Consider the following 27,025-nt stretch of genomic DNA (forward strand, 5'->3'; position numbering starts at 1 on the left):
CATTTTGTGCAATATAAATGGTTCAATGGATGCTAAAGGATCTTCATGGAACCATCCATGCCAGAACCTTTATTTTTAAGAGTGTATACAAACTTTCTATATACAGTCGGTTCTGAAGTCTTGAATTTGGGATTCAAAATACAGTTTAAATGTAAATAAAAAGAACGTTTTAAGATTCTGTCAAATTTGAAACAAAGTACTGTTATGATGTTAAAGGAAAAAGATATTTTCAAGATTCTGCTCTATTTCTACTAGTCAGATAAGCAAATTTATATATGTCAGCTGAAGTGCTGCGCTGTTAAAACAAAATGAGGACATACAGTACCAAATACTAAGAAAATCATGTTCATTTTTCAGTTCAACTCTGCACTCTGTTTTTATGCTGAAAATATTATTTGCTAGGTGTTAAATTAGACAAAATTATTTTGCTAACAGTCTCAGGCTTTTGAACCCCACTGTATTAGGCTTTAACGACAATAAACTGGTCAGTTACACTTGCACACCAAGGTCCTGCATTATTTAGTCAACCTTTTAACCATCTAAATCCATCCACTGACTCATTTTGACCCATTTAAATCTATTCATTGATGTTGCTATAATTGCTACTTTAAGCATGAAAGATTTTCTGCCCATTACCAATGTAGACAGGGTGTGCTGCAACATATGCTAACCAGAAAGGGTAAAACAAGCTAGGCAAGCAGATTTCCACCCCCTTGATGCTGTGCATAAGTGTACCTCTAATCTCCTGCCTTATTTAAAAAAAAAACTGAACCATCTCAGCCTCGTCCAATATGCTGAAAATGCTGTCTAAAAACTCATAGCACGCATCATACAGTGTTGACAACCTACTCATTATGTAAAGTAGCTAAACTACAGTTGGGTTATCCTTGAAAAAAGTAGCTAGCTAAAAGCTACTAACAAAAAGTAGATAAATAGTATTTTTAATAGTGACTTTGCTTAAACCTTAAAGGATTAATTCACCCAAAAATGAAAATTATGTCATTAATGACTCACCCTCATGTCGTTCCAAACCTGTAAGACCTCCGTTCATCTTCAGAACACAGTTTAAGATATTTTAGATTAAGTCCGAGAGCTTTCTGTCCCTCCATTGAAAGTGCTTGTATGGTATACTGTCCATGTCCAGAAACATAATAAAAACGTTATCAAAGTAGTCCATGTGACATCAGTGGGTTAGTTAGAAGTTTTTGAAGCATCTAAAATACATTTTGGTCCAAAAATAACAAAAACTACGACTTTATTCAGCATTGTATTCTCTTCCAGAATCCTTTCCATTGAATTGATTCCATTGAATTGATTCCATTGAATTGATTCCATTGAATCCTTTCATCTGTCATAATGCACTTATACGTTGTATAATTTATTATAATTTATTATCGATTAGTTGTTTTTGGCGTCTCCCTCAGACTGTAAACGAAGCTCGGATAACACGTCAGCAGCGTCTTGCGTCAGCAGCGTCACTGAGAGAGTCGTGAACCCGGATGAACAACAGACCCGGAAGAGAATACAATGCTGAATAAAGTCGTAGTTTTTGTTATTTTTGGACCAAAATGTATTTTCGATGCTTCAAAAACTTCTAACTAACCCACTGATGTCACATGGACTACTTTGATGACGTTTTTATCTTTCTGGACATGGACAGTATACCGTACATACACTTTCAATGGAGGGACAGAAAGCTCTCGGACTAAATCTAAAATATCTGAAGATGAAAGGAGGTCTTACAGGTTTAGAACGACATGAGGGTGAGTCATTAATGACATAATTTTTATTTTTGGGTGAACTGACCCTTTAAAATCAATCAATCAATAACCAAAATTAAATTTAGCCAAGATTCAGTTACATATCAAGGTGCTAGTCTTTCATAACAGAGTGGTTTCAATTCAGCTGTCTTGTCTCCAATGAACTGCAAATCACTTAGCACTTTCCTTAAATATCTCTGTCCTTCAGCTAAATGCCTTCATCATTCTGCTGGTGTGAGGAAAACAAGACCTTCTCCATTACTTATGAGCAACTTGTTTTACTTGGTGTGAAAACACTGATGTGGGATTTGTGTAGAATTAAGCCATTGGCCTGAGCTCACGAGATGTCAGAGGGAAAAAAGGAAATCAATATACTGCCCATCAGCAAGGCTTAAGTGCAATGTTTAAACGTGCAGCCAGGAGAATTCAAAAGAGAGGAGGAAGTGATGTCTGCGGTTGGCCCAGACAAAAGGTTTAAAGCTGTATATATTACAAACAAGACAAAAGATATGACTTTAGAAAAGGATTTCTGCAGCGTAGTCTACTTAGTAAATATTGTTAGAGGCTTTTATGAGAAACAGATCGCAAGAAAATTATATTAACTATATGACACCTCGGTAAAACGGACATGGTAATTGCATTTCATTACCTTATATGAATGTTATATCTGATAAATATGCAAACAGTTTTCCTGGATAGGATAGCGGGAGACTTCTGCAATATGAGCCAAATCTCATGGAAAGTATATGAAGCCAAAAAGGTATCAGATTTATTTTATTTCTAAAAACACAATCAAAGCTCACATAGATAATGTCTTCTGTTTAGATTTCCCAGACCTGCTGATTTCTATGTCAAATAAATGCTGTTCTTTTGAACTTATATCACTGTTTTCAAAACTGTTTTCAACATTGATAATAATAAGAAATGTTTTTGAGCAGCAAATCAGCATATTAGAATGATTTCTGAAGGATCATGTGACACTGAAGATTGGAGTAAGGATGCTGAAAATTCAGCTTTGCATCACAGGAATAAATTATATTTTAAAATATATTAAAATAAAAACAGTTTTTTAAATTGTAATCATATTTCACAATATTACATTTTACTGTATTTTGATCAAATAAATGTGGCCTGGGTGAGATTAAGAAACTTATTTTAAAAATATTAAAACATCTTTCTGACCCCAAACTTTTTTTCAATGGTAGTGTAGCTAGTTCTACTTCATTACTTTGATTAATAGATAGATCAAACACACTGAATAAATCTACTGTGAGGACTGATAGAACTTTTATCCGAGAAAAGTAAATCATTAAACTCAGCTTATATATCTCAATTAGAAATCAAGTCATTGTCTGGGATACAGTTATGAAATTGTAGATCACCAGAGATGATGGATGCTATTTAATTTTCCTCTTATTAAGACACCAAGGCAAGCTAAGACTCCTACTGGTCCACCAACAAGTCGTTAAAACACAGTGCAACATTTTGCGATGAGACAAGAAGTAAGGCGGTTGTGCTTCTAAACCAGGTGGCAGATATAGACCCCTTAAAAGTTTGTAAACACTGCAACGTTTCCTGGTGGGCGGGGCTTAGCTGGAGGCAAAAAGAGGCGCTGGACGCAATGTTGACAAGCGTAAGCTAGCATGTTTTAGGAGGGATTTATTGAACATGGATGCAGAAGAAGGTTCAGAACTGTCCGAATATGTACAGTCACTGACTCTGCGGGACCGTGACAGCTATTTTTGTAAATTAACTTAAGTTTTGGATATTTCCAAGACAACATATGAATTACTTTTGGGTGGTTCGGGGAATTTTGTCAAGGATTATTGTCTAATGTAACCTAACGCTGGGCTAACTATGATTATGGCTAACAATGTGGATTATTTTAAGAGACCATTCAAAGGATGGCACACACATCTATCGCTGTATGTTTGTTTAACATTTAAGCTAGCAAGTGCGCTGAAGGTTGGCGACTTTTCACCTATAAAACAGAAACTTGCTGATTTGTACTAGATAAAACCAACAAACCATTAAATATGCATCGATTATTTTACCTGATATGAAGTGTGCACTGCAAACACGAGCATTATTTATGATCATGTCAGTCCAGTCTGTACGCCGTATTGCATTCAACCACAATTGCCAACTTGATTTCTGTGAAGGAATGTCTGCCGGGATCTGGTAAAACTTTACCAAAAAGTTTTGAACCAAAAGTGCTGTTCCTTCTATTCTGGCAGCCAAAAACACAACAAGACGACATTTTAAAGTCAAAACCTCAAACTTTTAGTGCGGCTGCTATGAGTTCTTCCTTATGTTTTTCCTCCAGCTAGAGCGGTGACGTCACAATGACGTAGGCGATTAAGGGGTCTATTGGCCAAACAAATCCATGCAATCTGTATCTGTCGTCATGGATGTGTCAATCTAAACAGAAAAATGTCAGCTCACTGATTCTTGAGATGAGGGACAAAATATGTTTTAGAAGTTAGTTTTTTATTATTTAATAATACATTATTTTTAAACTGATATATTTGTAGACAAAGGTGTCAGCTAATGAACCATGTAAGGGAACAGGTTTTTCTGAAAATGTTTTTTTTCTTTTTTTTCTTTTTTTTTTTTTTTCTTAATTTGTCAACTCCATCAGACACATTAAAAAGCATGATATTTTAATTTGATCCATCCAACAACAGTGTGAAGTCTTCAATTATGTAATAATGGTGTTCAGTAATGGAGCTAAGTGAAAAAAATAAATAAAAAGGGTTATTATGAACAATCCAGTTCCTAAATTCCTTAATTCTCTAACCTCGTTTTTAATATTAAACAAATATAACCAATGTCCTTAGGTAAATCAGACATGATATCATGTAGTTCAGGTGATGTTTTAATATTTTAACACAATGAATTGAAAAAAAAAATAAGACATTTCTTTCAAAATTAACACACACCTTTACTTGACAGTGTTAAATACTGATGGAGTTGACAAAAACTGACGGAGTTGATAAATACTGACGGTCCAACTGGGGCCAAATATACAGTATATGTAAACAGAATAATGAAACAACATTAGAAGAATTCCCCATATGCAAAAACATTATATAGACTTTTTGAAAGCACTTGTCAACCATCAGACATGAAACCTGAGGCAGTTGACAAAATTGAATATTTTTTTCACCTTAACCACGTGTTGTACAGTGGAGCAATATAATATATATATATATATATATATATATATATATATATATATATATATATATATATATATGTTGAGACAAAGTGAGGACGCAACATTTTTTCATTTTTTTTTTCATTTTTCTTTTTTTTTTAAGGAAAATATAATTCAAGACTTAGTTTTTGTATTGTTTGATATATTACAGATGCCTTTCAAATTAAACGTATATTTTTTTAATTTGTTGCATTTTTAAACACTTTGTTTGGCAATTTTACTTTGTGACCTCACGCTGAGGACAGGTTAAATTTCATATATTTTCCAAGTATTTAAATAATACTAATAAAATTATTTAAAAATAAAAGCAATGACTGTCCTGAGTATCCAGATTTCCTTCAGATGTAACTTTTTAAGTATTTTTATTTTGATGAATTTATTTATTTTTTAAAATAAAGAGGGCTTTTGTGTGTAGGACGTTTTGTCCCTTATCTCAAGAATATGTTAGATGCGTCTCATTTCGAAGGCTGCGTCCTCTTTAAAGGTCGCAGTTTGTAGGCTACACACGTCATAGAGACTGCCTCATTTTCAGTAAAGTAACCGTTACATTGAAGTCATCAGGAAATTGCAACAATTTACACTTCACAAGGACCATAATTTTATTATGGTTACATACATCCTTGATGACATATGTGGCCAACAAATGCGACGCAACCTTCAAAATGAGACGCAGCTATCATGTCCTATGCTATAATAATGATTTTTTTTTTTTTTTTTTTTTTTTTTTAATCATGTCTGAGGCAGAAACGTGCATTTATTAATGAAACGTGCAGAACTAATTTGTGTTTAAATCAAAGTTCAATTCAACGGTCCATTTACATAAAAATGGCTTTACATGCATATTTTCTCTATTCGTGTTTCACAAATAAGGCCCTCTGTGTGTGTTCTGAAAGGATGTGTGTATGCAGGAACTGAAAAAGTTCTGGATGTGACTGAGTAGTTGTGATAAGTGCGTATTTTGGTAACCGTAGTGTTTAGGAGATTGCATACATACAAATCAATGCTCTCTCAAGTAAGTGCTTTAGAAAATAAGACTCCCCAGGTTAAGCAACAGACATGCTTCCAAAATAACACATGATTAGTCATAATTTCATTAGATCGAAGGCCAATAGCAGTGGAACTTGGCAGGGTCCTACTAATCAGCGTTTTTCTCGAAGTAAAACAGGCCGGCTTTGCATCACTCTATAATTTTGGGTGTCACGATTTGCTCCCAAGAACACAGAGACGAAATGAGAGAAATCTTTCCAATTCACTGGCTCATTGATTTCTCTGCAGCTCCAAATGCCTTTTTCCTTTCTCGCCGTTATTTGAGGTATCATTTTCGTCCGTGTCAGAGGCTGCCGTTCATGTCTGCTTGTTGGCAATACTGAAGGTCATTTTCTGTCAGGACCATGAAATATACGGATACACAGACACCACGCACATACAAACACTATGAGCGCTTCCTGCTGGTCTGACTTATACCATGAATATAGTGTTACATCTGGGATTAACGTCTTCCACCTGAATCAACATGCACACACACTCAAATACCAACACATGGTTATTTTTAAATGCTTAGTTTAGACAAATATGAAAATTCTGTCATTGTTTACTCATCCTCATTAACAGTGCCTAAAGCTTTAAAAAGTTGTTCTTCTGTGTTTCACAAAAGAAACAAAGTCATACAGGCTTAGAAGAACATGAGGTTAAGTAAATGACAGGATTGTAATTTTTGGGTTAAAGGGTTAGTTCACCCAAAAATGAAAATTATGTCATTAATGACTCACCCTCATGTCGTTCCAAACCCGTAAGATCTTCGGAACACAGTTTAAGATATTTTAGATTTAGTCCGAGAGCTTTCTGTCCCTCCATTGAAAATGTATGTACGGTAGACTGTCCATGTCCAGAAAGGTAATAAAAACATTATCAAAGTAGTCCATGTGACATCAGTGGGTTAGTTAGAAACTTTTTGAAGCATCGAAAATACATTTTGGTCCAAAAATAACAAAAACTACGACTTTATTCAGCATTGTATTCTCTTCCAGAATCCTTTCCATTGAATTGATTCCATTGAATCCTTTCATCTGTCGGCGTTGGTAATGCATTTTTATGTTGCCGTGGTTGTTTTTGGGGATTAGGACATCCGCATCATGCACACTTACGCACCATTTTAAAAAATATAGCAATACCAAAATACAAACAATGTAGAATAGCTTGAATACAGCGTGTGTCTCCCTCAGACTGTAAACGAAGCTCGGGCGCACCGGATAACGCATCAGCAGCGTCTTACATCAGCAGCATCACTGCAGAGTCGTGAACCACACTCCAGAGCAGAAGGGGGCAGTAATGCACCAATAAGCTGGATGCCAACCGCCGAAAAACAGGAAAGAAGAAGAAGAAGAAGCAGAGTCGTAAACGCGAATTTACAACAGACCCGGAAGAGAATACAATGCTGAATAAAGTCATAGTTTTTGTTATTTTTGGACCAAAATGTATTTTCGATGCTTCAAAATGTCACAGATGTCCTAATCGCCAAAAACAACCACGGCGACGTAAAAGTGCATTACCAACGCTGACAGATGAAAGGATTCAATGGAATCAGTTCAATGGAATCAATTCAATGGAAAGGATTCCGGAAGAGAATACAATGCTGAATAAAGTCGTAGTTTTTGTTATTTTTGGACCAAAATGTATTTTCGATGCTTCAACAAATTCTAACTGACATTCTGATGTCACATGGACTACTTTGATGATGTTTTTATTACCTTTCTGGACATGGACAGTATACCGTACATACATCTTCAATGGAGGGACAGAAAGCTTTCTAAAATCTAAATCTAAAATATCTTAAACTGTGTTCTGAAGATGAACGGAGCTCTTACGGTTTGAAACGACATGAGGGTGAGTCATTAATGACATCATTTTCATTTTTGGGTGAACTAACCCTTTAACTAATTTCTTTCTCACCTGTACTCCTGGTCTTTCCGTTTCTGTGCGAGGTATTTTTTCTTGACTTCCTGGAGTTCATGTGCCAGACGTTCGATTTCATACTTATAGTCTTCTGACTGGGACTCGTGCATGTTGAGCTCAGCTGTTAGGGCCTGTGGAAGAAATAAAAAAGGTTAGAGATGAACTTAAAACATGTACGGTACAGTAAAACAAATTTTGTTAGTGCAATCAAAAATCTGATTGGACAAGCTATGCTTGAAACCCACGTCACGAGGCGTTAAACGTCGGCGATAGTCACGAGCGATATTCGTCCCGGTGTGCATAAGCCTTAATGCTAAAATGTATGTTTTTAATGTCACCTTCTCCCTTTAAATACTTTTTTCAGAGCAGTTTCATGTCTAACCATGTGTTGTTCAACTGGTCGAGGTTGATATGGAATTAAGAAAGTAATTAGTAGTAAGTAACGCAATACATTTTAGAGAAAGTAATTAGTACAGTAATCTAATTACACCTTCGAAGATGTAATTAGTAGTAATTAATTAAATTTTTAGAGTAACTTACCCAAAACACCCCATAACCTTGATAAAACACTAAAAGTAGCTTATAGCGTTTATATCCACTGCTTTGGTGCTTTGCTGCACACCATCTAAATACTGCAAAGCATCTAAAAGCCCATTCGTCAATTACTTTAAAATGTTTCCCAAAGCCGCGCTCACCCTTCAGTAGGCACCTCTTTTGCTATAAATGTGTCCTAGTTGTACAGTTGTGATCTATCACCGAGGATGTGTTCGGCTTAACACGCGGTTCACCTCATCTCTCCCTCCGAGCAAGGAATGGAGTGATTTCCTCTGCGGCATCTCATTGATCTCCGTCAATCTTTGCACATATCAGTCAAGCTCTAATTGTCATTCATCCAATGTGCTTGAAACCACCCACATAGTGCAGGTGACCCAACAGCCCAGAGCTCAGTAATCAAAGGAACAGCGAGAAGAGAGATGCTAAAGAGAAGGAGGAAGATGGACAGAAAGTGAGAGAGGAAAGAGACCGAGAGAGAGTAATAAATGAAGAAATCCCGTATGTGCTGTGCTGCAGAACTGGTTTTGGATTGAACAATTTGGGAAGAAATTCGCATTCATAAAGTTTATGTTCAATCAAAGTTTTTCGCTTTAAATGTTTTCCGTCCACAATATCGAATCAAAATAATTTGATAATTTGATAAACTTTAGACCATGCGCTTAGATTGTTAAAATAGGGCCCCGTGAATTTAACGGTAAAAAAACTGTTAATTGGTTAACAAAAAGTTTCTGTTCTATATATGGTGAATTACTGTAATAGATCTAATCATACATTTAATGTAATTTTACAGTAAAATACTGTTAAATTTACAGTTTTGGGAAGTGAAAAAGAATGTCATTGTATAATTTACAGTGAAAAAACATAAATTGTCATTCCCAGAATTACTTGTGTTACATTTAAAGGTGCCCTAGATTCAAAAATTGAATTTACCTCGGCATAGTTAAATAACAAGAGTTCAGTACATGGAAAAGACATACAGTGAGTCTCAAACTCCATTGTTTCCTCCTTCTTATATAAATCTCATTTGTTTAAAAGACCTCCGAAGAACAGGCGAATCTCAACATAACACCGACTGTTACGTAACAGTCGGGGTGTACGCCCCCAATATTTGCATATGCCAGCCCATGATCGAGGCATTCGACAAGGGCAGCCAGTATTAACGTCTGGATGTGCACAACCAAATCACCAGACTAGGTAAGCAAGCAAGAACAATAGCGAAAAATGGCAGATGGAGCAATAATAACTGACATGATCCATGATTACATGATATTTTTAGTGATATTTGTAAACTGTCTTTCTAAATGTTTCATTAGCATGTTGCTAATGTACTGTTAAATGTGGTTAAAGTTACCATCGTTTCTTACTGTATTCATGGAGACAAGAGAGCCGTCGCTATTTTCATTTTTAAACACTTGCAGTCTGTATAATGAATAAACACAACTTCATTCTTTATAAATCTCTCCAACAGTGTAGCATTAGCCGTTAGCCACGGAGCATACTATCAAACTCATTCAGAATCAATGTAAACATCAAAATAAACACTGTACTTACGCGATTAGACATGCTGCATGACGAACACTTTGTAAAGATCCATTTTGAGGGTTATATTAGCTGTTTGAACTTTTTTTATGTTGTTTAAGGCAAGCGCGAGCTCTTGGGGCGTGGAGCACGAGAATTAAAGGGCCAAACACCCTGAATCGGCTCATTTCTAATTATGCCCCAAAACAGGCAGTTAAAAAAATTAATTAAAAAAAATCTATGGGGTATTTTGAGCTGAAACTTCACAGACACATTCAGGGGACACCTTAGACTTATATTACATCTTTAAAAAAAAAAAAGTTCTAGGGCACCTTTAAGGTTTGATGTATTTTCATTTAAATAACTTCTGTTTCTTCTTGGTTTTTCTTAGTTTTTTCTAATCAGTTATGTTCGTTAGGGTTTTATGTTACATCTAATGTTGTCAAATTAATGTTTTTTTAAAATGTTTTTAATGCATTTTTTAATGTTATGTGTGTTACCATGATGGTGTTTAGTATTTGTGTGAATGACACTGTGCACCTTCTATACACCGATCAGGCATAACATTATGACCACCTTTCTAATATTGTGCTGTTCCCCCTTTTGCTGCCAAAACAGCCCTGACCTGTCGAGGCATGGACTCCACTAGACCCCTGAAGGTGTGCTGTGGTATCTGGCACCAAGATGTTAGCAGCAGATCCTTTAAGTCCTGTGAGTTGCGAGATGGGGCCTCCATGGATCAGACTAGTTTGTTCAGCACATCCCACAGATGCTCGATTGCATTGAAATCTGGGGAATTTGAAGGCCAAGTCAACACCTCAAAATCATTGTTGTGCTCCTCAAACCATTCCTGAATCATTTTTGCTTTTTGGCAGGATGCATTATCTTGTTGAAAGAGGCCACAGCCACCAGGGAATACCGTTTCCATGAAAGGTTGTACATGGTCTGCAACGATGCTTAGGTATATGGTATATATACGTCTTGCCTTCTTCCCATTGTGCATCCTGGTGCCATGTGTTCCCCAGGTAAGCGACGCACACGCACCCGGCCATCTGATAACTTTAGAACCAGCATTAACTTCTTGAGCAATTTGAGCTACAGTAGCTCGTCTGTTGGATCGAACCACATGGGCCAGCCTTCGCTCCCCACGTGCATCAGTGAGCCTTGGCCACCCATGACCCTGTCGCCGGTTCACCACTGTTCCTTTCTTGGACTACTTTTGATAGATACTGACCACTGCAGACCAGGAACATCCCACAAGAGCAGCAGTTTTGGAGATGCTCTGACCCAGTCTTCTGCTTATAACACATCAACTTTGAGGACAAAATTATCACTTGCTGCCTAATATATCCCACCCACTAACAGGTCAGGTGCCAGGATGAATAGAAAATCAGTGTTATTCACTTCACCTGTCAGTGGTCATAATGTTATGCCTGATCGGTGTATATTAGTATGCACCTTCTCAGCTGCCTGTAATGAGCTTTGATTCATCGTGTGACTCTCTCATCACCCCCTGTTTTTGGTGGTTGTCAGTGTATTATAAAGGTACAAAACAGATATTAGTACTTCATTAGGTTGGTAAATTAACAATTTGTCAGTTAATGAAATTTTACTGTAAATTTAAGTTAAATCTGTAAAACCTAACATGTTGCTACCATATTTTTTGCAGTAAATTTCTAGCAACCACAGCTGCCAGCTGTTTACTGTAAATTTAACAATTTATTATTATTTAGTTTTACAGTGTTGTTTTTTTTCTGCTACAGCTGAAACATGTTTGATGGAAATTCAGATTCGGGTGGTGAACTGGGCCAAAATTTGCATTGTTTAACCAACTTTCAAGCAAAAACTGCACTTCTGGCACATAACACTTTTAAATGAACAAAATACTTCATGAGCTGTGAGGTTTTCATAAAGCGTATAATAATATTCTGCCTCACATGGGTATTTTATAAAGACAAAACTCTGAAAACATTTTCCAAACAAGCATGGAGAGTCAAAAGACCGGTGTTAATTAATGTTAATTTCCTAAAGGGGGGCTGGAGCGGGAGGACATGCTTCAATCAAAACAAAGAATGAGATGATTTTTCTGTTTGGCTCATTAGTAGGGCTTCTGTTCTAATGTTAATTACGCAGAGCTTTGTTTATTTAAAGCTTTGCCAATGATGCCTGCAGTGCGTAACTCATTTTAAGCTTGGCAATAAATTATCAGAAAGCTAAACCCCCCTATGCCTACCTTCGGGCCTTTATTTTTAAGTTCAAGGGCGCCAGAGAGTTTTATTCTCCGCACTGCAGATATTCTAATAGATCAGCTCCGAATTTCTGCCGAGCTAGGGAGTTTTGAGTCTTTAACGTCTGTTACATCCATTTTTTAAAAGAATGGCGAATGTAACTGAGCACCCTCTATTGTCTCGATTGCAGAGGATGGTTTGCCTCATTTTCAGATCCTGGGTCAGTTTCCTGGATCCTAATGTTAGCCATTACATGGCAAAAACCTGATCAAAACGCAGCTTAAAGATCAACGTATATCAAGGCCATATGGATATTATAAGGTCACCTAAGTCTCAGAAGAGGCTCATAACTTTTTAACTGCTTTCATCTCTGCTTCCTGCCTTTTTAATAGGACAGTACGAGGCAGCTTAAACCGAACTGACTCATTAAAAATGACATTAGTGGTCGCTGTCTCCAGATGGACCTGAACTCTTAATTAAGTGGTGAAGTAACTAATTATTCATTTTGTGTGATGGTGAGAGGGAGAAGGGGAATAAGGAGATGAGGAGGATGGGAGAGGAGTGAGAGGAGGAATGATTTATGTGAGAAAAACCCTTTAGTGAGTGGGAAGGGGGATCCAGATAAAAGAGGGGGGGGGGAAATCCTAAATAAATTAATTTAATTAGAAAATTAACTTAATTTAATTTAAATAATAGCATTAAATTATAATTTGGGAAAATTACTTTTTATTATTATTATTATTATTATTATCCTTATTAAACACTATTATTATGTTACTTTATCTCAGAGTAGAAGAAAGAACAGAAGAGACAAGAAAAGATAATATTTCTTAGAGGACCTTCAGCTGTTTGGTCTTCTCCCGGAGAGTTCGCTGATAAACCTGCAGTTTTTCTGCTGCCTCCGGACCGGGCTGCCGAGCAAGGATGTGTTTCAGCTCAACATAAAGTTTCTCTTTTTCCTGCAACCACAAAATACACACACACCATATAGTTTAACACTAAGTAAAACAAATCAAATGAATTTTAAAGTGCCCCTATTATATATAATATAGCTGTCCATGAATATAAAAGGTGTTCAAAGTTTCAAATATCAAAGTTATTGTCTCCCAAAAGAAAGAACTCTCTGCAACGAGTCGTCAGTAATTCCAGCCTTACTTCCTGCTCAAACCTATGTAGGTTTGTAACATATTTGCATAATGCCAGTCCGTGGTCTTCATTGGCTGCCCGCAAACAATGTCTACTTTGACCCTCAAACACTGTAGTTGTAGATGAGGCATGGAAGTGTTTGGTTTGTGAGGTTGACATGTCGAGAAGACTGTTCTGTAAACTCAAATCCACATTGCATGCACTTCCAATGGTCGAGGACTTGAATTAATACGATCAAACCGAAGCCATCATTACTGTTCATGTCACTGTGTATACAAGCGCTGAGGAAGATCCAGAGATGAGAATCAGATATGGTAATGGGCGTTTTGTTTTCGACACGCACTGTAAACGGTAGACCAATAATAACAGACTGGGGCATCTGACCAATCAGAACAGAGTAGACTCTAAGAAAGGAGGAGTTTAGAGAGACCGAATACTTGATCAAACAGTTTCAGATGCTGCAATGTATGTTATTGACCTTGGATGCAAGTAAATCTATTGTAGGAGACCTCCAAAACAAAATTAGGAACCATTAGGGGCTTTCGCACCGAAGAGTTATAGGAACTTAGTTCTAGTTACTAGCCACTAGGATAGTTCCCTGAGAACTAATTTCTCCCCCAGGCCATGTTCCTGGTTGTATTCACACCGGGAAAAGGAACTGTGAAGCGGCGTCTTTAAGCGCGACATTTACAAACGCTAAAAATCAGAGGATGGAGGACGCCGTGATCGGAGCTGTGTTTGTTGTACTCTGAAGTATGAGCTAATTTAGTTCCCCAAAAGGAGTACCTAGAACTGAAATCGTTCCTAGTTCCTGCGGTGTGAACACGGCAAAATCCGGGTACTTCAGCCAGTAGTTCTAGGAACTATGAAAAGGTTCCCCTGGTGCAAAAGCCCCTATAAATATAGCAAAATAGGGGCACTTTAAATGTGAAGTATCGCCAAATTTCATTTGATTTCATTTAAATAGCATTTAACATTTTCACAAATGTTATTTTATTTTTTATGCATATTCCAGTGCTGTTCTTCTAAACATTCTAAATATATGGAATGAATTTGAGTTCCGTAATTATAATGAAACATATCGACTAAAACATTGTGAACGTTCTTTGATATTAAGAGTCTGTCACTAAATAGAAGCATTTTTCCCCTTGAAAAGACTTTAAAAAATATTTGATAGTTCATTGTGAGTTCAGAGCATTATGGAGAGATCTCTTGTTTATCGTTAGTCATACGATCAAAAGCAATGAAAATATTTTTCAGTGTCACATCACAGGAAAAAGATACAGCTGGATTCAGGGGACTGACAGCTAATTCGTTTTGTAAGCTAGTGCTAATTATCCAAGTGTGTGGAGGAAAAAAGGATGTATAACTAAGACTCCATCGCAACGCTGACCAAGTAATGACACACACACACACACACACACACACACACACACACACACACACACACACACACACACACACACACATACAGATCATCAATGATGCTAATTAGAGAGGGAATACAGACAAGTTTTAACTCATCAATGCCAATAAATTCAGCCTGTCTGGTGCCTAAAATGATCACTAATATAAAGGCTCTGAATTTTCCATGGAATATAAATGATGTGCCGCAGGAGAAATCATGAATTCAGGGGGTTTAGGGCGTCTGAAAGAAGATCACTCAAGATCAAAAGGACCAGCATTCAAAATGAAGACACACTCATGACCTCAACAACCACAAAACAGTTCTTTGTCTCAAACATGTTACTCAGATGGACACAGACACACACACACACACACTATAGATTTATTGCAGAGCCGAAAGCTTAACACATTATTCCTCTGGAAGCTTCCAGCATTTTTCTCAAGATATTTTCTGTCCTTTTTCTTTTTGCCGTTTCTTCACAGCCACGGTGGCCGTCTCTTCATAATTTCATCAATAGTGAAGTGAGCGTGTGTGATAGAGAGCGAGTCAGCGAATGAATGATTTATGACTGAGAGGCGTCTGGACTTTAATACACTGACTTTTATAGGATCACAACAAGGCCGGGATCAAACCCAGGCTCAGACTCCACCTTTCACCAACTCTCTGTCTCGCGCAAAAATCTGAACTCATGGCGCTTTATCAAAGAATACATCACTTCAGCATCCGAAAACATTTTCATGGCCCTACGTGGGCTGAGCTTTGAAAATGCTAACGCAGTTACATGTGTGCTCGACGGAAATCCAACAACCTGTCTGTTTATTTCAGTCTCTCTCTTTCATTCTGCCTATCTTCCTATATTTATCATAAATATAACACCAGGAATGACAAACATTTTGAGGCTTTATTTCTCAGAGGAAATGTTTTATTGGTCTGAGGATAGTCTTTCACAGTGCCTCTTGCATACAGATCTTAAATGGATTGTTTCAGGTTCAATAGAAGTTAAGCTCTTTTGAATTACTTTTCTCTGACTCTTGATCACAGACCTTCCTATCTGGGCAAATCTGAGCACAGTTTGTGACATTGTTAAGATCTCTTTTCAAGCTCTATAAAAGACAAATGTTCAATTACTAGTCTGTCTGCTTCTCGGGAGAAAATAACTGGATTTCATTTACATATTTTAATACTAATTTTTTTTTTTTTTTAATATTGCATTAAAAATGCAGGATAGAAACATCAAAATGCAAATAAAATTCCCCAAATGAACATAAAAACATACAAGCTATCTTAAAGTGGATTAACCTTTTATTTTCTATGAAGATACAGTAACGTTTAAAAGTTTGGAGTCAGTAAGATGTTTGTTTTAAGAAATTAATTATTTTATTCAGCAAGGAATTCACCGCGTTTCAAAATACTCCGTCAATGTTGCACATACAATTAAGAGTTATACACCATTTTAATCTGTGGAATATTTTCTTTTATTTGTGTACACTCAGAGTAAAAACAAAATGTTGTGCTTTTTGTAAAATAAAGAAAACAAACATGATGCGTGATCTCTCGTCTCCCTCTGAACGAACTCCAATCTGATAGTTCTCAGAAAATTAACTGTAACTTAGTGAATACTAATCACAAAAAAATTAGACTTATGTCTAAAAAAACGTTGAAATGTCAGGTTTTAAATCGTGTAAGTCAAATCGAAAACAAATATTCTGTGTTTATGTAATCTGTATGAAAAGAGAGCCATGTCAGAAGTCCGTGATTCAGCTCATTATCCGCTAATGCGGCCACGCCGACTGAGCCAGCGTTATTCAGACGCAAATTCAGTCAATACATGCATACATCATCTCAATCGTGTATTTATTGTCTTGAAAAGTGTTTTGAATAGCCATAGTTAGCGATCTCTGGCCTCTGTTAGTTCGGTTAGTTCCTGGATTGCCTATTCTTCTTTAGTGCTCAGGCATTTGTGGACAAAAGGGGCAGAGCACCCTCCGGCTGAAAGTATGAATTGAAAACACAGTATCCAGCACTCATAGTAATGACAATAAATCCTGAATAAATATTACTCCTCTGTATAGAAAATTGACAAACATATGAGAATCCATCAATATTTCTCCAAATGTGCATGCTTTTAAGCTAAAAGCCTATATGAAATGCCATAGAGGTAACATAATTGTTCAGACACTTTGCATCACAGAAATACATGATATTTTAAAGTATATAATAGAATACCATTATTTTAAATTGTAATAATATTTCACAGTGTTGCTGTTTTTTCTGTATGTTTGATATACACCATGAGCTTGAGACATGATCAATGTCTCACAGGTTTTTTCACAGCCTACCTGACTGAAAGAGCTCATTATTATGCAAGTCATTCCAGGTCATTATTATGTGATTCTTTTGTCTTCTCAGGTGAGAATCACCCATTATTCATGATTATTCACGCCTCCACGCATACTGTGTTTCTTGACCAAAGATGTTTTAGAAAATTTAAATCTCTCTATTGTTTTATATGAACAAGCAGGCAGCATAATTTTTACCTCATTTTGAAGCAAAAACTCTAGTCTACAACCTCCAATAACCAGAAGTCTTGTGAACAAAGATTTAATATATATTTTTTGGCTTTATTTCAGTGACTTAAGTTTTTTGTTTTTTCAATAACCACGCATAAACGTTATTCATGTACATACATGTTCCTCACATATTATTGTAGCCTAGTTTGTGCTGAATACAGTATAATGACACTTTTTCCATTAATATGTTTATGAACAACTGAAAAAAGCACAAATGTCGGGGCATGTCAAAACTTCTCCAGGGCCCCAAAAATCCTCAGACCCCTGAGGGTTAAATTAATCAAAAAATTACATTAAAGGCATTTATAGTGTATCAAAAGATTTCTATTTTGAATAAATGCTGTTCTTTTGAAGAATACTGAAACAAGTACCACCACAAAAATATGGCAGCGGCTATTTGCACTAAGTGCACACAGCAATACATGCAATTTAAAATAAGTGTTAATATCAATTATCACTAAGTGAAAATTGCATATTTTCTTAGCGATAGATGATATTTACACAGTGCAAATAGCAATATATTCTATTTACACTAAGTGATAATAGCAGCATTTTCTTAGCGATATGCTATTTACACTAGGTGAAAAAAGTGATCGATTCTATTTACACCATGTAAAAGAATAATTTCTTTGCAATAAGAGTAAATAATAATTAGATGCTATATATTGGCAGATACTATTTGTCCCTCGATATTTTTGTACATTAACAGGATGCAATAATATCATAGAGTGTAAATGATTATATTTATTAAAATTATTAAATGGATGCTGCCTTATTGGGAGAATATAAACCCTCCCTAACCCTACCCAATAAACACTTTTAATATTTTTAAACATTCGTTCACAGTTTATTTCCACTTTTAGATCATTATTTTCATTTTTATTAAAAATAAATGCAAGCTCGGCAAAAGGCGGATTCGAACCTGTGTCGACCGCGTTAAAAGTCAGGTCTGTGAGCCTTACTCGCTACTGCTGCACCACTGAAGTAGTTACATTTTGCACGTCTTTTTTAAAGCTTGAGTTGCACTTAGTGTAAATAGACACTCTGCAAAAATATTGAGCAGCACAACTGATTTCAAAATTTATCATAATAACAATGTTTTTTGAGCACCAAATATTAGATATTACATTACATTAGAATGATTTCTGAAGGATCATGTGACACTGAAGAATGGAGTAATGATGCTGAAAATTCAGCTTTACCATCACTGGAATAAACTACATTTTAAAATATATTCAAATAAACTTATTTTAAGGTATAATAATATTTCATAATATTACTATTTTTATTCTGTATTTAAACAAATAAATGCAGCCTTGATGAGCATAAGTAACTTCTTTCAAAAACATTTTAAAAATCTCATGACCCCAAACTTTCCTGCAGATACTACGATGAAAAAAAGATTTACAAAATATGTTACTTCTAATAATTTCTATATTGCACACATGGAAGTAATTAGCATTTTGTTCTTATTTGCAGACTACTTTCACAATATTCTTTTTTTTTTTTTTTTTTTTTTTTTTTGCAACTCAATTTACAATTTTGAAATATAGTTAATATCTCTAGTTTTCTAAGTGAATCTTTGAAGATACAAATTTAAAGGGTTAGTTCACTCAAAAATGAAAATTCTGTCATTTATTACTCACCCTCATGCCGTTCCACACCCGTAAGACCTTCGTTAATCTTCGGAAGACAAATTAAGATATTTTAATTGAAATCCGATGGCTCAGAGAGGCCTCCATAGGGAGCAATGACACTTAATCTCTCAAGATCCATAAAGGTACTAAAAACATATTTAAATCAGTTCATGTGAGTACAGTGGTTCAATATTAATATCATAAAGCGACGAGAATATTTTTGGAGCGCCAATTTCAAAACACTGCTTCACGAAGCATCGGAGCACAGATGAATCAGTGTCGAATCTGCTGTTCGGAGCGCCAAAGTCACGTGATTTCAGCCGTTGGCAGTTTGACACGCAATCTGAATCATGATTCGATACACTGATTCATTTGTGCTCCGAATCTTCCTGAAGCAGTGTTTTTGAAATCGGCCGTCACTAAATAAGTCGTTATTTTGTTTTGTTTTTGGTGCACCAAAAATATTCGTAGCTTTATAATTTTAATATTGAACCACTGTACTCACATGAACCGATTTAATTATGTTTTTAGTACATTTATGGATCTTGAGAGAGGAAGTGTCATTGCTCCCTATGCAGGCCTCACTGAGCCATCGGATTTCAACTAAAATATCTTAATTTGTGTTCCAAAGATTAACGAAGGTCTTACGGGTGTGGAACGACATGAGGGTGAGTAATAAATGACAGAATTTTCATTTTTGGGTGAACTAACCCTTTAAGATCGAGGGCGAGAGCGCATATCAGTCGCAAAAGGGGGACGCTCACGAGCACCCTTCTAAAACCTAAAACGGGACGCTCTATGGTCTCGTGGACTTCACGATTACGCGCACACGTAAGGGTAGTGCCATTTGGGACGGGGCCTGAAATTCGTAGTACCCTGAGTTTTGCAAACACCTCTATTCTTAGACATAGGTAAAAAATGTATAGATCAAATGATCTAATCATTTGATTTGATCTGATCAAATCCACTGTCACCTGTTTCCACATAATGCTAGTTATTAAAATGTGCTTTTGCCTGCTGAATAGAAAAGCATCATCTATAAATACTATGATCTGATTTTCTACATCCTCCCCGATTCAGAGCAAATGACAAAGAATAGCTGCCTCTCATCCAATCACCACATCATAGGTCCTTCAAATCCTCATCTCGCGATATTCTCACTCACTTTCTTTCTCTTTCACTCCATTTCCATCTCTCTCTCACCCAATCTCATTTTTAACAGCATGTCTACAGTCACCCTCTTACATAAGAAGTATTTTTACATATTGCTAACAAACAAACTGAAACAAACAGGAAGTTGTTGCTATGCTTCATTCTGACTTCATTTCCTCTGTATCAGACTGAATAATAAGAGAGGCCAATGTGACATGGAGAACAACTGAAGCTTCAGCGTGATCAGGGCAATGAGCACAATTTAAAAGCAAACAGATGTTCTTTGTGTCACTCCATTCAGAGATGAAGGCATGCTGTGACTGACAGTGACGGGAACATGCGCTCAATTTTCACACCCCCGCAACAGTTTTCTCTGCCAAAGATTTTGGACGACAATTGCACATCTACCGGCTTCCGACCTGTCGTGTCTTACGGCAGAGACATCCTCCCTTGACAGCTAAAGAAGATTTTGACAATCACAGTGGTTTTATTTTGTTCTTGTTGCTGTCATGGCAAAAGTTCTGTCACAAAGGAGTGGAGGCAAGCCTTCGTGACTTTGAGTGGGTCTCAATTGGTGGGTCACAGGTCTGCTAAGGTGAAGGAAAAAACGATAAATGTAAAAGTAATATATGTAGCAAGATGCTAACACTTAAATGGCTTAAAAGTCAACATTATTTCTATGGCAATCAAGAGAAGGTCACATACTATACTATCAATAAAACTTAAGTTTTGTTTTACCCTGAATATTGCTATGGAAGCTTGTTTCCACCACTAAATAAAAAAATAAAAAGGTAATTTCAACTTTTTATATCACAATTCTGACTTTATTTCTCAGAAATGCGAGTTATATGCAATTGTGCACTTGCAATTGTGGAGTTTATATCGCAGTTCTGAGAAAAAAGTCAGAATTGTGAGATATAATGTAGCAATTCTGACTTTTATTTTCGCAATTGCAAGTTATCATGAAATTCAGACTTTATATCTCACAATTCTGACTTTTTCCTCAGAACTGCGATATAAACTCCACAATTGCAAGTTATAAAGTCAGAATTGCGAGATATAAAATTCTGCCTTTTTTTCTCAGAATAATGAGTTTATATCTCGCAATTCTGACTTCATAACATGCGATTGCGAGTTATAGTCAGAATACTGAGATATAAACTTGCAATTCTGGGAAAAAACATTAATCTTTTTTCCCTCACAATTGCACATTATAACATGCAACTGCGAGTTTAGGGCCCGGTTTCACAGACAAGGCTTAGCCTAAGCAAGGATTAAGCCTTAGTTCAATTAAGATAGTATCTTTTATAAACGTACACTTGAAAAAAACATTACAGGTGTGCATCTTGAGACAAAACAATGGCAGTGACATATTTTAAGATAAAAAAGTTGAAAAGTTGCTTTCAGTTAAAACAGCTCAAACATGCATTTTAGTCTAGGACTAGCAATAAGCCTTGTCTGTGGAACCGGGGGTATATATCACAATTCTGACTTTATATCACGCAATTCTGACTTTATATCACGCAATTCTGACTTTATATCACACAATTCTGACTTTATATCACACAATTCTGACTTTATATCTCACAATTCTGACTTTATATCTCGCAATTCTGACTTTATAACATGCAATTCTGACTTTATAATACACAATTCTGACTTTATATTACACAATTCTGACTTTATATTACACAATTCTGACTTTATATCATTCAATTCTGACTTTATATCACTCAATTCTGACTTTATATCTTGGAATTCTGACTTTATATCACTCAATTCTGACTTTATATCACTCAATTCTAACTATATCTCGCAATTCTGACTTCATAACTCGCAATTCTGACTTTATATCTTGCAATTCTGACTTTATATCACACAATTCTGACTTTATATCTCACAATTCTGACTTTATATCATGCAATTCTGACTTTATATCACACAATTCTGACTTTATATCATTCAATTCTGACTTTATATCACTCAATTCTGACTTTATATCACTCAATTCTGACTTTATATCATTCAATTCTGACTTTATATCACTCAATTCTGACTTTATATCTTGCAATTCTGACTTTATATCACTCAATTCTGACTTTATATCACTCAATTCTAACTATATCTCGCAATTCTGACTTCATAACTCGCAATTCTGACTTTATATCTTGCAATTCTGACTTTATATCACACAATTCTGACTTTATATCTCACAATTCTGACTTTATATCACGCAATTCTGACTTTATATCACACAATTCTGACTTTATATCATTCAATTCTGACTTTATATCACTCAATTCTGACTTTATATCACTCAATTCTAACTATATCTCGCAATTCTGACTTTATATCTTGCAATTCTGACTTTATATCACGCAACTCTGACTTTATAACACTCAATTCTGACTTTATATCACTCAATTCTGACTTTATATCTTGCAATTCTGATTTTATATCACTCAATTCTGACTTTATATCTTGGAATTCTGACTTTATATCACTCAATTCTGACTTTATATCTTGCAATCCTGACTTTATATCACTCAATTCTGACTTTATATCTTGGAATTCTGACTTTATATCACTCAATTCTGACTTTATATCTTGCAATTCTGACTTTATATCTTGCAATTCTGATTTTATATCACGCAATTCTGACTTTATAACACTCAATTCTGACTTTATATCATGCAATTCTGACTTTATATCACACAATTCTGACTTTATATCTTACAATTCTGACTTTATATCACACAATTCTGACTTTATATCACACAAATCTGACTTTATATCATTCAATTCTGACTTTATATCGCTCAATTCTGACTTTATATCACTAAATTCTGACTTTATATCTTGCAATTCTGACTTTATATCTTGCAATTCTGATTTTATATCACGCAATTCTGACTTTATAACACTCAATTCTGACTTTATATCATGCAATTCTGACTTTATATCACACAATTCTGACTTTATATCTTACAATTCTGACGTTATATCACACAATTCTGACTTTATATCACACAAATCTGACTTTATATCATTCAATTCTGACTTTATATCACTCAATTCTGACTTTATATCACTCAATTCTAACTATATCTCGCAATTCTGACTTTATATCTTGCAATTCTGACTTTATATCACACAACTCTGACTTTATAACACTCAATTCTGACTTTATATCACTCAATTCTGACTTTATATCTTGCAATTCTGACTTCATAACTCGCAATTCCGACTTTCTGACATGCAATTCTGACTTTATATCACTCAATTCTGACTTTATATCACACAATTCTGACTTTATAACTTACAATTCTGACTTTATATCTTGCAATTCTGACTTTATATCACACAATTCTGACTTTATATCACACAATTCTGACTTTATATCTCACAATTCTGACTTTATATCTCACAATTCTGACTTTATATCATTCAATTCTGACTTTATATCACTCAATTCTGACTTTATATCACTCAATTCTAACTATATCTCGCAATTCTGACTTCATAACTCGCAATTCTGACTTTATATCTTGCAATTCTGACTTTATATCACACAATTCTGACTTTGTAATACACAATTCTGACTTTATATCTCGCAATTCTGACTTTATAACACTCAATTCTGACTTTATATCTTGCAATTCTGACTTTATATCTTGCAATTCTGACTTTATATCTTGCAATTCTGACTTTATATCACTCAATTCTGACTTTATATCTTGCAATTCTGACTTCATAACTCACAATTCCGACTTTATGACATGCAATTCTGACTTTATATCACTCAATTCTGACTTTATATCACACAATTCTGACTTTATAACTTACAATTCTGACTTTATATCTTGGAATTCTGACTTTATATCACTCAATTCTAACTTTATATCACGCAATTCTGACTTCATAACTCGCAATTCTGACTTTATGATATGCAATTCTGACTTTATATCACGCAATTCTGACTTTATATCACACAATTCTGACTTTATAACTCACAATTCTGACTTTATATCACTCAATTCTAACTTTATATCTCACAATTCTGACTTTATATCTCACATTTCTGACTTTATATCATTCAATTCTGACTTTATATCACACAATTCTGACTTTATAACTCACAATTCTGACTTTATATCACACAATTCTGACTTTATATCTCACAATTCTGACTTTATATCTCACAATTCTGACTTTATATCTCACAATTCTGACTTTATATCATTCAATTCTGACTTTATATCACTCAATTCTGACTTTATAACTCACAATTCTGACTTTATATCACTCAATTCTAACTTTATATCTCACAATTCTGACTTTATGACATGCAATTCTGACTTTATATCACGCAATTCTGACTTTATATCACACAATTCTGACTTTATAACTCACAATTCTGACTTTATATCACACAATTCTGACTTTATATCTCACAATTCTGACTTTATATCATTCAATTCTGACTTTATATCACTCAATTCTGACTTTATATCACTCAATTCTAACTATATCTCGCAATTCTGACTTCATAACTTGCAATTCTGACTTTATATCTCGCAATTCTGACTTTATATCACACAATTCTGACTTTGTAATACACAATTCTGACTTTATATCTCGCAATTCTGACTTTATATCACGCAATTCTGACTTTATAACACTCAATTCTGACTTTATATCTTGCAATTCTGACTTTATATCTTGCAATTCTGACTTTATATCACTCAATTCTGACTTTATATCTTGCAATTCTGACTTCATAACTCACAATTCCGACTTTATGACATGCAATTCTGACTTTATATCACTCAATTCTGACTTTATATCACACAATTCTGACTTTATAACTTACAATTCTGACTTTATATCTTGGAATTCTGACTTTATATCACTCAATTCTAACTTTATATCACGCAATTCTGACTTCATAACTCGCAATTCTGACTTCATAACTCGCAATTCTGACTTTATGACATGCAATTCTGACTTTATATCACGCAATTCTGACTTTATATCACACAATTCTGACTTTATAACTCACAATTCTGACTTTATATCACTCAATTCTAACTTTATATCTTGCAATTCTGACTTTATATCTTGCACTTCTGACTTTATATCACTCAATTCTTTTATATCTTGCAATTCTGACTTTATATCTTGCAATTCTGACTTTATATCACTCAATTCTGACTTTATATCTCGCAATTCTGACTTTATAACTCACAATTCTGACTTTAAATCATGCAATTCTGACTTTATAATACTCAATTCTGACTTTATAACTCACAATTCTGACTTTATATCACTCAATTCTGACTTTATATCACAATTCTGACTTTATATCACTCAATTCTAACTTTATATCACACAATTCTGACTTTATAACTCACAATTCTGACTTTATATCATGCAATTCTGACTTTATAACACTCAGTTCTGACTTTATAACTCACAATTCTGACTTTATATCACACAGTTCTGACTATGTTGATCTAATTACATAAAATTTTGACACAATACACATTAGTGTAATTTTTCTGTACTTACAATACCCCCATGTCAACTGTCCTTGACTTTGAAAACAACAAAATCACCTTGAAGAAACTAGCTTAAGGGATTCCCACTAAATACCAGACGTTCATGATGTAGTTCATAGGAGTGTGCACCAAACAGGTTAGTCTGTTTAAGCAGTGCAAGAGTTCGAAGCTGGACTAAGGTGCTTGAAAGGCAGCAGCGCTGAAAGAAGTGCTCACGCATGAGCTTTGGAAATTAGAGGTCATGACCTTGTTCTGAGTGCTGGATCTCCTGCAATACAAAATATGCCTTCCTTTCTGTAGTACCCAAATGAGAGCTTCAGCTCGGAAAACTCAATCTAACTCTGCGGTACCTGATTCGAAAGTTTCGCTGACCTTATGACTCATCTGTGATATGATGTATATAGCATTATATTACATTATCTGTAGGGCATAATAAACCCACTGTTAGGGTAAAACAGCCCTTCCTGTTGTACATCAGCTACAGTGAGTTATTGGGCCATATCTTGCAGCCACTATGCATGAACAAATAGCTGACCGCTAATCACCTGTCCAGATTTGCCTGCACGAATATTAACTGACATGATACGCTCCGTGCCTCTTTTATTATCGCACTGCCTCAATGCAAATAATGCGACAATTAGAGTCTGTATCTGTGTGAAAAACAGCGCCTGGTCTTTGTTTGCCGTTAAGTGGTGCATTGTGAATACTTCAAGATCTATAATGGGTATTATATTCAAAATGGAGCCTGTCTCGCATCCTTTTTAAATCACCACTGTCCTCAGTATACAGAAGTGCAGCATTGTCTTGACTGCAATGGCTTTTTGCTATTGTGTCCTAAACGGTGCTATATTGTACACGCTGTCACAGTTTTCACTGCGAACAGCTACAAAACAATACAACAATGCCCTGCTGTCTAACGGCTGTGGTGGGGCTGTTTTAAAAGGCATCAAATGCAGCTCAAGACTCACACACAGCACTCAAGCCGATACACAGTGCTGTGCTGAGCGACTTCATAATTACACAATGAGTTATTGGGTTGTTGTAAGGCAGTCAGCTTTAACCTAATTAGCACTGAACCCCAATGTTCCCTCGTAGCTGCATGCATACACTTTCACGCAGACAATGCGTGCATAAAAAGCTTGAATCAGAGTTCATTTCAATTAGAGTCCATTGACAGAGTGCAACTGAAGTTGTGAGAAATCGTGCATAGAAATACACAATGCTGACTACCATCCTAAAAGTTGTTCATAGTGGCAACAAACAGAATTGAAAAATAATAATAATAATACAAATATAATAAATATTTCAAAACATACAG

General features: G+C 35.4%; 1 protein-coding gene across 1 annotated transcript in view; it reads right to left on the reverse strand.

Moving 5' to 3' along the window:
- cfap58 (cilia and flagella associated protein 58) overlaps positions 1-27,025 on the reverse strand; it is a 149,408-nt gene that overhangs the window by 18,229 nt on the left and 104,154 nt on the right. Inside the window, exons 16-17 of the mRNA XM_048196357.1 lie at positions 13,073-13,192; positions 7,930-8,063 (exon numbers count right to left, since the gene is read on the reverse strand). Coding sequence (XP_048052314.1) covers positions 7,930-8,063; positions 13,073-13,192 — 254 coding nt within the window. The remainder of the gene's footprint in view (positions 1-7,929; positions 8,064-13,072; positions 13,193-27,025) is intronic.

Source organism: Megalobrama amblycephala, linkage group LG7 (assembly GCF_018812025.1).
Source record: "Megalobrama amblycephala isolate DHTTF-2021 linkage group LG7, ASM1881202v1, whole genome shotgun sequence".
Taxonomy (NCBI): domain Eukaryota; kingdom Metazoa; phylum Chordata; class Actinopteri; order Cypriniformes; family Xenocyprididae; genus Megalobrama; species Megalobrama amblycephala.